The sequence below is a fragment of the Stegastes partitus genome, unplaced genomic scaffold (assembly GCF_000690725.1).
Source record: "Stegastes partitus isolate 25-593 unplaced genomic scaffold, Stegastes_partitus-1.0.2 Scaffold1265, whole genome shotgun sequence".
Lineage (NCBI taxonomy): Eukaryota > Metazoa > Chordata > Actinopteri > Pomacentridae > Stegastes > Stegastes partitus.
This window is the reverse complement of record NW_007578996.1, coordinates 149,169-163,040: the sequence shown is the minus strand read 5'-3', so window position 1 is coordinate 163,040 and position 13,872 is coordinate 149,169. Positions and strand designations below refer to the sequence as shown.

Sequence of the window (13,872 nt, the reverse complement as noted above, 5' to 3'; positions counted from 1 at the left end):
CTTTCTGATTGTTTTCTTCTCTTTGTGGTCATTTTGTGTGTCTATGGTTTTGTGTCTCTTTGCAATCGTTTTGTGTCTCTTTGTGGTTGTTTTGTGTTTCTTTATGGTGTTTTTTTCATATTACACAAACTACTGTTTGCAAAGTTTACATTCATACCAGAGTTACATCCAGTAACTACTACCTGTTCTGGAGCACTCAGAGTTAACATCGTTGGATCCCATTCTGAAGGCTGAAAGGACCGATTACAAGGACATTTCTGTAAATGCCATGGTTCCTGCAGTGGAAAGATGAGTCTTTTCGCTCAATTTTAGTTGTAAGATTAGCAATGAAAGTTCTATCTTTTCTCTACCTGCTGTCACTGTTGTAGACATCCACAAGAACGCCCCCCCCCCAACAAAACAACTCAATATGTATTCTTCATTGTGGCTGATCTTATTGATGGCTGCAACTTCCTCTGAGTTGATTGATTCAGGCAGAGAGAAATAACCAGTCAGCTGTTTGATTAACTTGGTTATGACCATCTGTCACACAAATGTTCGTCCACTGACTGTTGATTGGCAGTTTACCCTCCATTTGAATTCAAGCCACCTTTTTTTGTTGTTGTTTTTTCCAGTGCACAGAACTCCCATTCGTTTTTATGTTCATTCCAGTATGTTGAACATCAGCCTATTTAGTTTAAGGCAGCTAATCCTTTCTATGGAAGGGAAACCCTGGGATTGTATAATAATAGCTGCTGATCTGTTGCGGTAATCTCAAGTATCAAATCCAGTCAGAGCAAGACATCTGTGTCTGTGTGTGTAGTTGAATACAGATGTGCGTAAATGGTAAAACAGATGAATGAACCATCAACATAACAGGGTCACTCCATCTCAAACTTTGATAACCTCAATTTTCAACTTACGGTTATGTATTTAGTGTGACTGTGAAGGCCACAACATCATTATTATTGAACCATTCAGTGAGTCCTCCTGATCTGTGGACAGAGGACATTTATCTCTTTCCTCTGAATGGACAGTTGGACCAAATCTGCCAGTAAATCTTTAAACTTTTGTCCCATCTCCAGCTCTTCTTGATGATTCTCTGAGCAGGAGTTCAGGACGATGCAGTGAGAAGGGAGGTGGTGTAAAGCAGCAGGAATCTCCGTGTCTGCAGCTCATCCAGCCTATTCTCATGACATTTAAATAGTTTGTGACCTGTGATGTGGCCAGACGCTGTCTGCTGCCCACAGATCGCAGGAAATGGCACCGTTAGGCAGTAAGCAGAGCCAGATGGCACCACGCTCTGAAGTCTCCTGGATCGAAATGGTTTGAATTCATTTGGCTGCCGGAGCCGCAGGCTTCTCTGGAGCGTCACATGAGAACATCAGGCCAACATCAGCACTTAGACAGAGTTGTCTCAGCAGTTGTCTGAGCTGCTTGCTTCTGGTCACTTGAGTCCTTCTGGAGAAAACAGTCAAAGATGCCGGAAGGAGGAGGCAGAGTTCTGTACATCTTGGTCTTTTTATTAGTTTTACATGCACCAGATTAAATCAAAGACACTTCATGAAAAACATTTCATTAAACTCATTCAAGAAGAAACTCAGACTTAAAGAATGTGTTTCGTGAGCTCTTAGTCTTAAATATCCAGTAAACAGTGGAGCTGCAATGATTGATTGAAGCGTCTTCAACCATTCATTTAGATTCCAGCTATCTTGGTAGTTGAACAGCCAGTCTAAGTAATAATAAGTGTGTGTCTGTGATTGCAGATTTTTAAATGTGAATATTTTCTGGTTATTTTCCTCCTCTGGGACAGTGAACTGAATATCTTTGGACAAAACAAGACATTTGAGGAAACGGAGCCACATTTTTTTCATTTTCTGTCATTTTAGACACCAGTCAACTAATCAACTACATATTAAACTATTTTTATCATTGATTAACCAGTATATAAAAAAGGGAAAACTAAACCTTTTAAAAAATGTTGTTGTTTTTTTAAGTATGAATGTTAAAATATATATTTGAAAACAACATTTTTTTAAGTAATACTTATTTGTAATCTTTAAAAATCACTCATTAGCAAAGCAACTCATCAATTAAATGTCAAGTATATATTTGACATTCAACATTAATAAAACCTGACTTTTCCTTTAATTTACAGTTTGTTAGTTTAACTTAAAGTCTGTTATGATTAATTTACAGTTTTTGAAGTTGAAAATAAGTGATACTTAAACACTTTGGAGAAAATTATTGGATGAATTAAATGATTGCAATATTGTTTATTTGGAGGTTTTAATGAATTTTCTTCATAAATTGTGCATTAGTAGGCCGATAGAACAAATAACATGGATGACAACCTTTGAATTTTCCCTTTTAAAGGATCTTAAGTTTGTCTTTGGAGGTGAAAATTTAGTTAAGGAAGGAATTTAAAAACAGAGGAGGGACACCCCTGACGCCGGCCTCCACCGGACCTTCACAATGATTTCATGATCCGGCTGCCTCGTCTCATTTCACAGCTGCCATGCATGTAAAGTGAGCATCCTGTGTAGTATCAGTGTAATTATTGAAATTACGTCTCCTTGAACTCATCTAATCCGAGCGACGTCAGACCAGAACCACAGAAAACAGTAAATCAGAGTTTGTGCAGCAGAGACGATAAATCAGCTCAGAACACAAGGAAGTGATTAAACCTGTTGATTGGACTGTGTGTGACCTCTGTGGCAGAAAAGTAAAATGTGCTGCACTTTTTATGACCAATGGGAAGTTTGTGGGGTCACAGAGATGTTGGGGGAGGGTTTATTAATCAAGCAACCCTGTTTCCAAAAAAGCTGAGATGTGAAAAAAAAAAACAGAATGCACTAAACAATAAGATTTCTCAGTAAAACCAGCAGTTTCTGTGCATTTGTTTTTGCTCATTTTTCCTCACTGTGGGTTAATTTTTCACTAAAATATACAGTCCTGCACCTCTGTAGAAACAGCACATCCATGGCTAGAAGTAGAGAGAAATGTCTTCATTTACTGACACTGGAAAAGAAACAGTGGCTCTATCTACTGTAGATTTATAACATTTGCTTTTTTGTTGCTGTTGTTGTTCTGGTCTCTGTACTCTGCAAAAACAGCCTGCAAGTCATCTGAAACTCAGGATTTTTGCCACGTTACTGTTGGTTCCAGCTGAGTCACTCATGACTTCACAGTTGCAGAGAGGAGTGCAAAATATTTTTGGTTTTCACCAAATCTGGTTTAAGCAAACAACTTACTTTTACCTAATTTTTAAGTGATTTAAATGAAATATAACTGAAAGTTAAAAATCCGACTGGCAGGTCCTTCCATTTTCACAGATTGTGGCTGATAAATGGTGGAATTTTGGCAATTTAAAAAAACATAACATGCTTTTCAAACACCGACAGGTTTTTGGGATTCAGGTGGTTAATTAGTCAGGGTAATGAACTGCTGGTGTGGGTGTTGGGGGTCAGTCTGAAGTCTTTTTGGTTCAAACTTGTCCTCTTAGGTAATACTGCCCAACGGAATTTAATTCTGCAGAGTAAAAACTAATTTTTAAATGTTCCAAAAAAATGTCACCTTAAAAATATCTCACATAGATCTAGAAATACAAGTGTCCTCAAGTGTCAGGAGGAGAATAGAAAAAGGTGACTCTAGTGCATACATTTTTATTTGGTTTCCATACTAGTCTCTGCCTTGTGAAAGCACAGCCTGCAGTTCAGCCGAAAACTCACTAAACTTTTCTCACAAGACTGTCGGTTGCAGTTCGGTACCTTAAGGCTTCACAGATTTTTAGGGATACATTTTGAAATGAGATGCACAGAATAAAGTGACTTTAATGAAATATCACGATTTAAAGCTTAGATGTGGCTAATTTCCCAATGAATATCCAGCAATTCTCTCTGTCTTTAGAGTTTCTGAGTCATAGAAAAAAGGTGTAATTTTTGTCATTTTGTAAAGATAAAAGGCTAGCTGGCAGGTTTTTGTGTTCGAAATAATTGACAGAAATAAGAGTGAAAATTTCAGGATTTTAGCTTTATTAGTTAAGATATTATTGCTCAAATAGCATCAAATTTCAATGTGCGAAAAAACCTGCTGAAAGGGGGTCGATGGGCAATTTTTAAAAATATATCATCTCAAAGTATTTGTTATATTAAACTCATATATTACAGATATCATTTTAAATATCCAGAGTTTATAATTAAAAAGTTTCAAGCAGATCAGAGATGGTCGAGCAGACACTGATTTCGGATGGAGTATCCTCTTTTATTGTGGTAGTTTTTGTTTAAATGGAATTCTTTATACTTATAATTTTTATTGTTGGGGAAAAAACAAAAGTTTTGAGGTTCTGTGATTCAGAGTGACGATGGGCGTGTCTGGGTTTCATGTGTAGCGTGATTTGCTAGAACAAAGCTTCCTCCAGATGTTCAACAGATTGCTTCTCTGGATTTATGGTGGCGTTTGTGTTGCAGTGAGGAAGAAACCCGAGAGGCATCCCATCATGGAGGGGAGGCGGCGTCTTCTGCTCTGCCTTGTAGCTGCAGCGTGTTTCTATGGCAACGTCGCTCAGAAGACAGGTGGGTATGATTATGTAGAGAGGATCAGGGCGAACGTGCCCACGGTTCAGCATTACATCAAGCCCATAACATCTGTACAACCAATTTATGTACACAGAAATGCATGTAGGCACACACTGTACTCACACACTGGGCCTCACAGAGCAGATGTGTTTTCACTGTAAACATGTAAGAGCACTGTTACTAACCTGCACAGGAATGTTTGCCGCTCAGCACCTCAGTATGATGCTTTAATGGGTTCACGAGAGCACAAAATAGAAGTTAAATTGCTTTAATCACTGCTGCCTCACTGCATAAAACATTTTACTTCATCTCATGGTAAAAGCAGATTTTAAAACCTAATTATGTTTTCAGATTTAGTATTTTTTTACTTTTTTTTAAGTGGCTCTCAAGCTTTCTCGCTCATGCAGCTATATTCATCTTGTATTCACTCATATTAAAGGCTTCACACTGTGCTAAAAAAAAAGTCTATAGAGGCTCCTCAAAACACAAAAATGATTAGTTATTTTTTGAATACAAGTTTTCAAAAATGTAATGTTTAAATATGCAAATGAGGAATTGTACTTCTAAAGAAGCAACAATATGCCTTCATTTCCAGAGGAGAAATGTGAATGTTGGATTAATATATTTCACATGTTTATATATCGATATATGATATAAAATTAATAATACTCCAAAAATTTAAAATGTTTTAAAATGCTAGTAAATGCATTAAATGTTAATGAAGTCTCAAAAAATATTCATGCAAAATCAAAGATATCAGCTAAAGAAACTGGAGATCAGAGAGCTAATTGTGCTCTCAAGATAATTCACTGTATTGCAACTAGAAAACAGAAAAGTTCACTCTCTTTGAGGTGTTTAGGGTAATGTTTAGGGTAAGAAACTTAACTGTGATGGTAAAAATGTTATGCAGCCGAAACAAGAATGAAAGGTTTGTATGAGATGAGGTTACACAACAGCTAAGGTTGGACCTACACTCTGCAGGAGATGAACACCACGACGCTTTCATTTTCCTCACGCTGAGAGTGCCTTTAAATTCCACAAACTGTCCACAAACTGCCAACCAGCTGTTCATTTCTTCTTCTGGCTTTCACACAACTCGAGCGAACCACCTCCTGTATCTGTAAGTCTCGCTGCTTCACCTCTGGCTGTCACGCTTTCCCAAATCAAACCTGTACTCGGGTAGTCCGAGCACCTCTCCATGAACCTCCTCTCATAGTGTGCACACAAGAGGCCGTGGCCGACATCGTGTTCATGGTGGACGGCTCCTGGAGCATCGGCATGGAGAACTTCGAGCAGATCCGTCAGTTCCTTCACACGCTGGTGAACAGCTTCGACGTCGGCCCCGATCACGTCCGCATCGGCTTGGTGCAGTACAGCACCACCCCACGCACCGAGTTCCTGCTCAACACCTTTCAGAACAAGAACGACATCCTGCAATACGTCAGCAAGCTGCCGTACATGGGCGGCGGCACCCACACTGGCAGAGGCCTGGACTTCATGCTGAGGAACCACTTTGTGGAGGCCTCTGGCAGCCGGGCCGGGCAGAAGGTGCCCCAGATCGCCGTGGTCATCACCGACGGAAAGTCTCAAGACACGGTGGAGTCCCACGCTGAGGAGCTGAGGAAGAGGGGCATCGTCTTGTATGCCATCGGTATTAAAGACGCAGACGAAGATCAGCTGAAGGAGATCGCCAACAAGCCACACAGTCAGCACGTGTATAGCGTGTCGGACTTTGCCGCTCTGCAGGGGATTTCTCAGAGCATCGTCCAGACGCTGTGCACGACTGTAGAGGAGGTCAAACGACAACTCCTGCAGCTGTCCCAAGGTAAAGCAAGTCGCAACAGACAGAGGGAGGCGAGATGACACCAGAGTATTTTAGAGTCAGTTTTATTTCCAAGTAAGTTTTCACATATGCAAGTGTTACAAGACGAATCAACGGCAGGTGTAGCAAATCCAAGGAATTTTAGAAGTGATAGAATAACACAGATACTTACAGTGTAGCCTGAACAACAGGTAAATAATTTGCAGAGTACGTGGTGTGAACAACCTGCAATGTCTGAAAGATTATACCAGTCCTGTTTAAAATGCTGTGATGCTTGTTGAAGAGGTCACCTGCTGTTGGGATGAAGAAATGTACACAGATTTCACATACATTCAACCAAACCTGACAAGAGTTCCCACCTGACGTCCTCAGGATCAGCTCTTTATGTGTTTGTTTGAGAGTCTTTCAGATTCTCCTCATAGTGTTCAGTTCTTGTTCTGTCAGTTTGTTCTGTCGACCCGTTTCCATCATCAGGTTTTGACCCACAACAGTGAGATGTGTCATCTTGATATCAAACACTTGTCTTCTTTATGGGGCAGAAAATGATGGTTCAGGAAGTATCTAGGTTTTGACTGTATCCCCTATATTTATAACATTATTTTGACATGGAAGGAATCGTGTCTAGAAGGTGGTCCTGGTTTGAACTGTAGGTCAAAATTAGTCCTTCGTTTGTTATATCTGTCCAGCCACCTATCACACGTGCTGATATGAACCTTGAAAGGTTATCCAAAATGCACTTTTTGAAGTTTTCTCTGGTAAATTATAAGAAAATGGAAAACACATCCATGGCACCAATGTTTGTTTCTATGACTCTATGTTGTAGACATTAAACTGCTGCAATTTTGATGTTGAAACTGTGATATATTCCATAATATTGGAAGATGGATATAGAAAAAAATGAACAAAACCTGATTTAATCTTTAGACAGTGACAGTGTGGAATGTGGTTGTAGTTTTTTGTTTGTTTGTTTGTTTGTTTGTTTTACAGAGCTTAAGTCTGCTTTTCTGTTGAAAAATTCCATATGTTGATCTCCTGTACTTATGAAGTTATGAAGCTCAGAAATTATAGAAAAAAGTCAAATTAAAAGCTTGAAATTTCCACCCAGCCCTGTCTACTTCAAGGATGACTGATTTAACATGGAGTTACCCTCGAGTGTCACCTGTACAGCAAGAAAAAAATTTTTTTGATAACGTTTGTTTTCACACTTAAATTTAGAGAGTAGGGAGAAAAAAAGAGCGAAATAAATCATGTATTCCATATTTTAAGATCCCTGGATGGAGATTTCAACCACATTGGCAAATTAGATCAGCTTTAGCTGTAATCTGTACAAATATCCATTTTTGTGAGCATCAGACATTCTCACTTTATGTTCTTCTGGATACATAAACACAGAGTCCTTAACATATTGTTCAGCTTGTTCTCCCAGATGTTGACTTTCTTCCCCCTCCTTTTCAGAATGTGCCAAAGCCAACATGGCCGATATCGTCTTCCTGATTGACGGCTCCTCGAGCATCGGCATCTCTAACTTCCAGGAAATTAGGCAGTTCCTCCGCAGCGTCATTTCAGGCCTCGACATCGGCGCCGACAAAGTTCGTATCGGCCTTGCTCAGTACAGCGACGAGCCCTACCAGGAGTTCCTGCTGAAGGACCACATGGACAAACAGTCCCTACTGGCTGCAGTGGACACATTTCAGTACCGGACAGGAGGCACGGAGACCGGCGAGGCCATTGACTTCCTCATGAACCAGTATTTCACAGAGGATGCAGGCAGCCGAGCCAAGCAGCGAGTGCCTCAGATCGCCGTGGTGATCACAGACGGGGACTCCACGGACGATGTGGCAGCACCCGCTCTGCGCCTGAGGCAGCACGGGGTCATCATGTTCGCCATCGGGGTGGGAAAAGCCAACCCGACGGAGCTGGAGGCCATTGCCAACCGGCCTCCGAAGCGCTTCATGTTCACCATCGACAACTACGAGGCTCTGCAGAGGCTGACGGAGGGTCTGCTGCAGACGGTGTGCATCTCCATGGAGGACCAGAGGCAAGGTGAGCTGCAGGAGAGTCCTGATGTGTTTGTCTGGTAACAAAATCTAAGAATCAGAGAAAAATAACTGTTTTTAAAAGACTTTTTTCTTAGGATGCTAATAATAGTTCAAATAATCGGCATATATAATTTAACTAATTAAAAATGTATTTACTGATAAGGTGGAGCCTCTTACTGTTTGATACTGTAGCGACAAGAAGAGATGGTCACTCTGACTAGAGGCATTTCATCCAAGATGACAAATATCTTGTTTTGTCTATAAAATTAAGATAACAGTCAGAAATAGGGAGGCAGAGATACCCTGCTTTAATGTCCCTCGTATGGATTAAAGAGCCCAGATTCTGCTTTTTTGTTCCTGTTTCTCTATTTTTTTGGTTCAATTTCACCAAGTCCAAATAATTCTGTGAATATACAGGATATGGGTTCTTTAAACTCTACAATGATAGAGCTTAAATTTCCAGAGTGCAAGCTGATCTAATACATTTTTAGATCTTGTATAAAATCATATTAGCGTTTTGTATCTGACACTTTTGGTTGTAAAGGTTTTGACCTTAAAGGTGTCAGTATCTTTTTGCCATATTTGAGCAAAACAAATCAATGATATCCTGTCAGCATATTCTGATAGACAGACACTAGAATCCGGTAAAATCAAGTGACTTTAGCCAGACCAAGTGAGAGTATAAAGCGAAGTGTTAAACTCTTTAGCTTTCTATGTATTTCTTACTTGTCCGGACTTGTGTTTCTCTAAGCCAAGACTGAGTCTAATGACACCTCTGTCTCAGTAGTGTAACTGATTACATCTAACCCTGACATGAACCAAAAACTGACACTACACTGATTAAAAACTGCTCCTTTTCCTCATTTGAAAAGCTTTGAGTCTGCAGACAACATGGTGTAGTGATTAATGTCGCAGGCTCTGGTTCCATCGATGCAGCGCTGCCAACATAAGCAACATGAAGAGACAGAAGATGTTTGGAAAACAGGGACAAATAGCGTTAAACCAACTGTTCTTGAAGTTGAGCGTGGGAACTGGAGTTTTCACTGAAGTTGTAGCCTCATTTCAACCACGGGGGCATTAAAATGTTCAGTTATAGGATCCGTATAAGGTCTGCTGTGTGGTTTTGCTGAGTGGGTTAACTTGGATTTATCAGCTTATCATTGGATATCACTGTCAAATATCTGCAGAAGTATAGTAATAAGAATAGCTTCTAATTCTGGTTTATGAGTAATCTTTGTAAATAGATGTTTATATGCACGAAAATGTGTATTTACCGTTGAGAGAGGGAACTCAGATATTTCTTCTGTGTAGTTTGACAGAATGAAGAAGTAAAAGTTTAATTCCTTTGATTCTCGCTATTTGATGATCATCCTAATTTTAGTCACTTAAAGCCATTTTTGACATTTTTTTCCAGTCATTTTCACTAATTTGTGTCTTTTGGCTACTTTTCCAGTCTTTTCAGGCAATTTTTGTGTAGATTTGTACACATTTACTCATAGCATCCATACTCGTCTCCTCTCTGCTCTGTGGAAACACTGCCTGCTGTTCAGCTGAAAACCCTTCATTTTGTTGGTCACAGCTGAGTCAGTCATGGCATTCAATTGTGCAGAGGATTTCATAATTTCTTGTATTTTACAGAAACATGTTAGTGGACTCAGTTCATTCTTGGTGACTTTTTAAGAAAGATGTAATGTGTAGGATAAAGTGATTGTGATAAAATATCATGACTTTAAGCTTAGATTTAGTCAAGTTTTAATATAGAGCAACATGTCACAGATGAGTAGTTTCAAAGATTCGCTTTGTTTTTTATGTTTCTGGCTGATATTTGGTGATTTAAAAAAAAACAAAAACAACAGCAACATGTCTTTTAAATGTGCCAGCAGGTTTTGGGTTTCAGATTGTCCAGAGATTCTTTTAAGTTTTGTAGTTGCATTTTTTTTCCCTGACAGAGTGTTTGACCACGATAGCTGAACTTACTGCTGCTTTTACATTTTCTTTCAGCCCTGGCTGAAAAGTTTGCAGACATTTTCTTCCTGGTGGACAGTGGCATCTCTCAGGCCGAGTTCCAGCAGGTCCGAAGTGTGCTTGTCCGACTCACCAACCAGGTGAACTTCGGAGCCTCGGCCCACCGTCTCGGCCTGGCCCAGTACGGTCAGGACATCAAGGTGGAGTTCCTGCTTAACGCCTTCCAGAGCAAAGACGAGATGCAGGGCGGAATCAAACGCTTCCGCCAGCGCCGGCTTCAAACCAACGAGCCTCGCAACCTGGGCAGCGCCCTGCAGTACGCCAGCGCTAACTTCTTCACTAGCGAGGCCGGGAGCCGGGCTGACCAGGGCTACCGACAGTACCTGGTGGTTCTGAGCGGGAAGGACTCAGATGACGAGGTGTTCAGACAGTCCCGTCTGATCAAATCAGAGGGTGTGACTGTGGTAGGGATGAGCCTTGGTGCCTCAATGAATGAAATCCGTGTGATCTCTACGGCCCCATATGCCTACCAGTCCATCAGCAATGCAGTGCCTGTACTGAAGGGTATCTTTGAAACAGAAGAGGAGCAGACCACGCCTACTGGAGGTAAAGGAGCTTTAAATTCTACTTTTGTTATTATATTATCGTGTTATTAACTGCATTAGTAGCAGTTGTCACCTCATTCCCAGATTCCCAGATTGCTTAAGTCTTCTGTTAGTGAACTACTTTATGACTTCCTGAAGGAATGGTAAATGGCTATATAAATGGTCTGCACTTATATAGCGCTTTTCTACCTTAGTGGTTCTCAAAGCGCTTTACATTGTTTTCTCATTCACCCATTCACACACACATTCATACACCAATGCTGCCTGCCATTGGGAGTAACTTCTGGTGCAGTGTCTTGCCCAAGGACACTTCGACTGTGGAAGGGCGGTGTCATGAACTCACTAACAGAATGGGTGGACACAAATGCTTGACTCAGTAGGTTCAGGCAAAAGACAGGTTTAATGGCAGTCAGGGTTCGGTACGCAGGAAATCAGTCCAACAGGCAGAAGTATCCAAGAATCGGGCGGGCAGAGGCAAAGTCCAAAAAGCAGAAACAAGGTCGAGATCAAACAAGCAAAGGTATCCAAAATCGGCAGACAAGAGGCAAGATCAAAACGCAGAAACAAGGTCGAGATCAAACAGACTGTGACTTAACTTGAGTAACGCTGGTACGAGGACTGTGAAGTGCAACGAACTGGCGACGAGACAGTGAGACACACAGGGTGAAATACACAAGGTAATGAGGGTCAATGGGAAACAGGTGCGGGGAGGTAATCAGGGAGCAGGTGAGACAAGACAGGTACAGGAAGTAAAGCTAGAACAGAACACCCAGTGAAATGATTTCAAAATAAAACAGGAAAGACAAGCCATAATGTGCAGACATGAACAGAAACTTGACAGACATGACAGGCGGAGGATCAAACTGCTAACGTTGTGATTAGAGGGCTTCTCATTCATTGTCTATGTAGGAGCTTTGCAATGCATTCTAGTAGCATTTTAATGTGGCCTTCATAAACTATACTTGTCTAAAATGAAATATGGGAAATTTTAGATTGATATATCAAATACTTTCCAAAAAAAATATTTCTTAAACACAGGCCGTTGACCCACTTTCAGCATTTTTTTTTTCACACATTAAAATTTGAGGCAGTTAAAAGAGGAGCTGCTAAAAAAAAAAAAAAAGAAAAGAATTTTCACTGTCATTATGTCACTGATTCAGAATCTCAATGGTGGACAATTAGATCAAATAATGTCTCATTATGGGTGACTTGAAATATGAGAAAAAAGTGAAGCCATCATGAAAAGTCCTGTCTTCGACCACATTAATTTAAAAAAATGGATAATGCAGAAGTGTGATATTTTCTGAACCCCATTTGTAGCTGCATGTCACAATGATACAAAACTACACATACAGAATACTTTTAATTTGCAATACTTGGTCGCAGACATGAAAAGGAAGTTATTTTCATTGAACTTTGATAACTGATTGAGCAGGTATGACAAGCTGAACCACAGAAACACATATATTAGTAGGTTGTGTGATCCAAATAAAACAGAGTTCTGGAGTTTCAAAATGGTTCTCCAAGTTTAACTAAGAAAATATATGTTTTAATATGGGCATATTTTTCATTTTTGGACCCCACTTTGTAGGCTGGAGAGCTGGACTATACTGTTAGCGATTTATAACCCACTTCGGGGTTTTTAGAAAATATCACTAGCTGACTTCTGCATTGTGAATTTATTTGTTAATGTGCTCAAAGATGAAGCTTTTCATGAAATCTGTCCCATCTGTAAAAATACAGTAAATTGCTCAAAAATAACAGTTGGAAACCATAAAACACTTATCCAGTTTGATCTTGGCACAGGGGGTAGTACAACAGGTGTCCTGTCACTAAATTAAATCCTAAAAAAGCCGTTGTGCAACAAAACGTGAATGAATGATGTCTTCCCACAAGAATTAGTCTGCAGAGGAGTTTAGAAAAAAAAAGTCCCTAATCTCACTCATTTCTTCATCTTGAAGGTGCCTGAATGGTTGATGGTGAGTTTGTATTAATGGCTTTCTGTCCACAGATTGCAAAGCTGCCAAACTGGCCGACATCGTGTTCATCGTCGATGAGTCTGGAAGCATCGGAGTTGCCAACTTCCAGATGGTTCGCACTTTCCTGCACTCGATCATCAGCGGCCTGGAGATCAGCCCAACCAGAGTCCGAGTGGGCATTGTGATGTACAACGACCGGCCCGCGGATCAAGCTCAGCAGGTCTACCTCAACACCTTCAACAACAAGGACGAGCTGCTGAAGTTCATCAAAATCCTGCCGTACCATGGCGGCGGAACCAACACCGGAGCCGCCCTGAAGTTCGCCCGTGAGAGCGTCTTCATCAAGGAGCGAGGCAGCAGGAAAGACAAGGGCGTCCAGCAGGTGGCAGTGGTCATCACAGACGGAGAGTCGCAGGACGACGTGAGCCAACCGGCGGCTGATCTCCGTCGCGCCGGAGTCACCATTTACTCTGTTGGAGTCAAAAACGCCAACAAGGTTCAACTGGTGGAGATGGCGTCACATCCACCCAATAAACACGTGTTTATCGTGGACAGTTTCGCCAAGCTGAAGTCTATGGAGCAGAGTCTGCAGAAAATCCTGTGCTACAACATCATTCGACAGGCAGTTTCAGTCAACACCAGAAGAACTGGCATCAAAGAAGGTCTGAACCCATGTTCCTTTTATGCTCTGCTCCACTTACACTTGTTTTAATCCTTAATCCTCTGTTTCTGATTGTTTTTTGCTCCTGTAACATTTTTCCTCACTGTGGGCTAAATTTTCCTGCACCTCTATGAAAACAGAAGGACCATGAAGTAGAATTCAGAAAAGATGCAGTTAGACTAAAAGGAAAAACTAAAGAGTTGTTCAGTGATTTTAATCAAGTTTTTTTCATTTAAAAAAAAAAA

The 13,872-nt window shown here is 40.7% G+C and overlaps 1 protein-coding gene across 3 annotated transcripts in view; it reads left to right on the top strand.

The window, feature by feature from the left end:
* Positions 1 to 13,872, top strand: part of col6a4a (collagen, type VI, alpha 4a) — a 93,568-nt gene that overhangs the window by 31,644 nt on the left and 48,052 nt on the right. For 2 of the 3 annotated variants that reach the window (XM_008297970.1, XM_008297969.1), the window contains exons 4-8: positions 4,449 to 4,553; positions 5,773 to 6,381; positions 7,834 to 8,421; positions 10,419 to 10,988; positions 12,999 to 13,628. In XM_008297970.1, the coding sequence (XP_008296192.1) occupies positions 4,478 to 4,553; positions 5,773 to 6,381; positions 7,834 to 8,421; positions 10,419 to 10,988; positions 12,999 to 13,628 (2,473 nt within the window). In that variant the 5' untranslated portion in view covers positions 4,449 to 4,477. The remainder of the gene's footprint in view (positions 1 to 4,448; positions 4,554 to 5,772; positions 6,382 to 7,833; positions 8,422 to 10,418; positions 10,989 to 12,998; positions 13,629 to 13,872) is intronic. The other variant, XM_008297971.1, reaches the window with a different exon arrangement.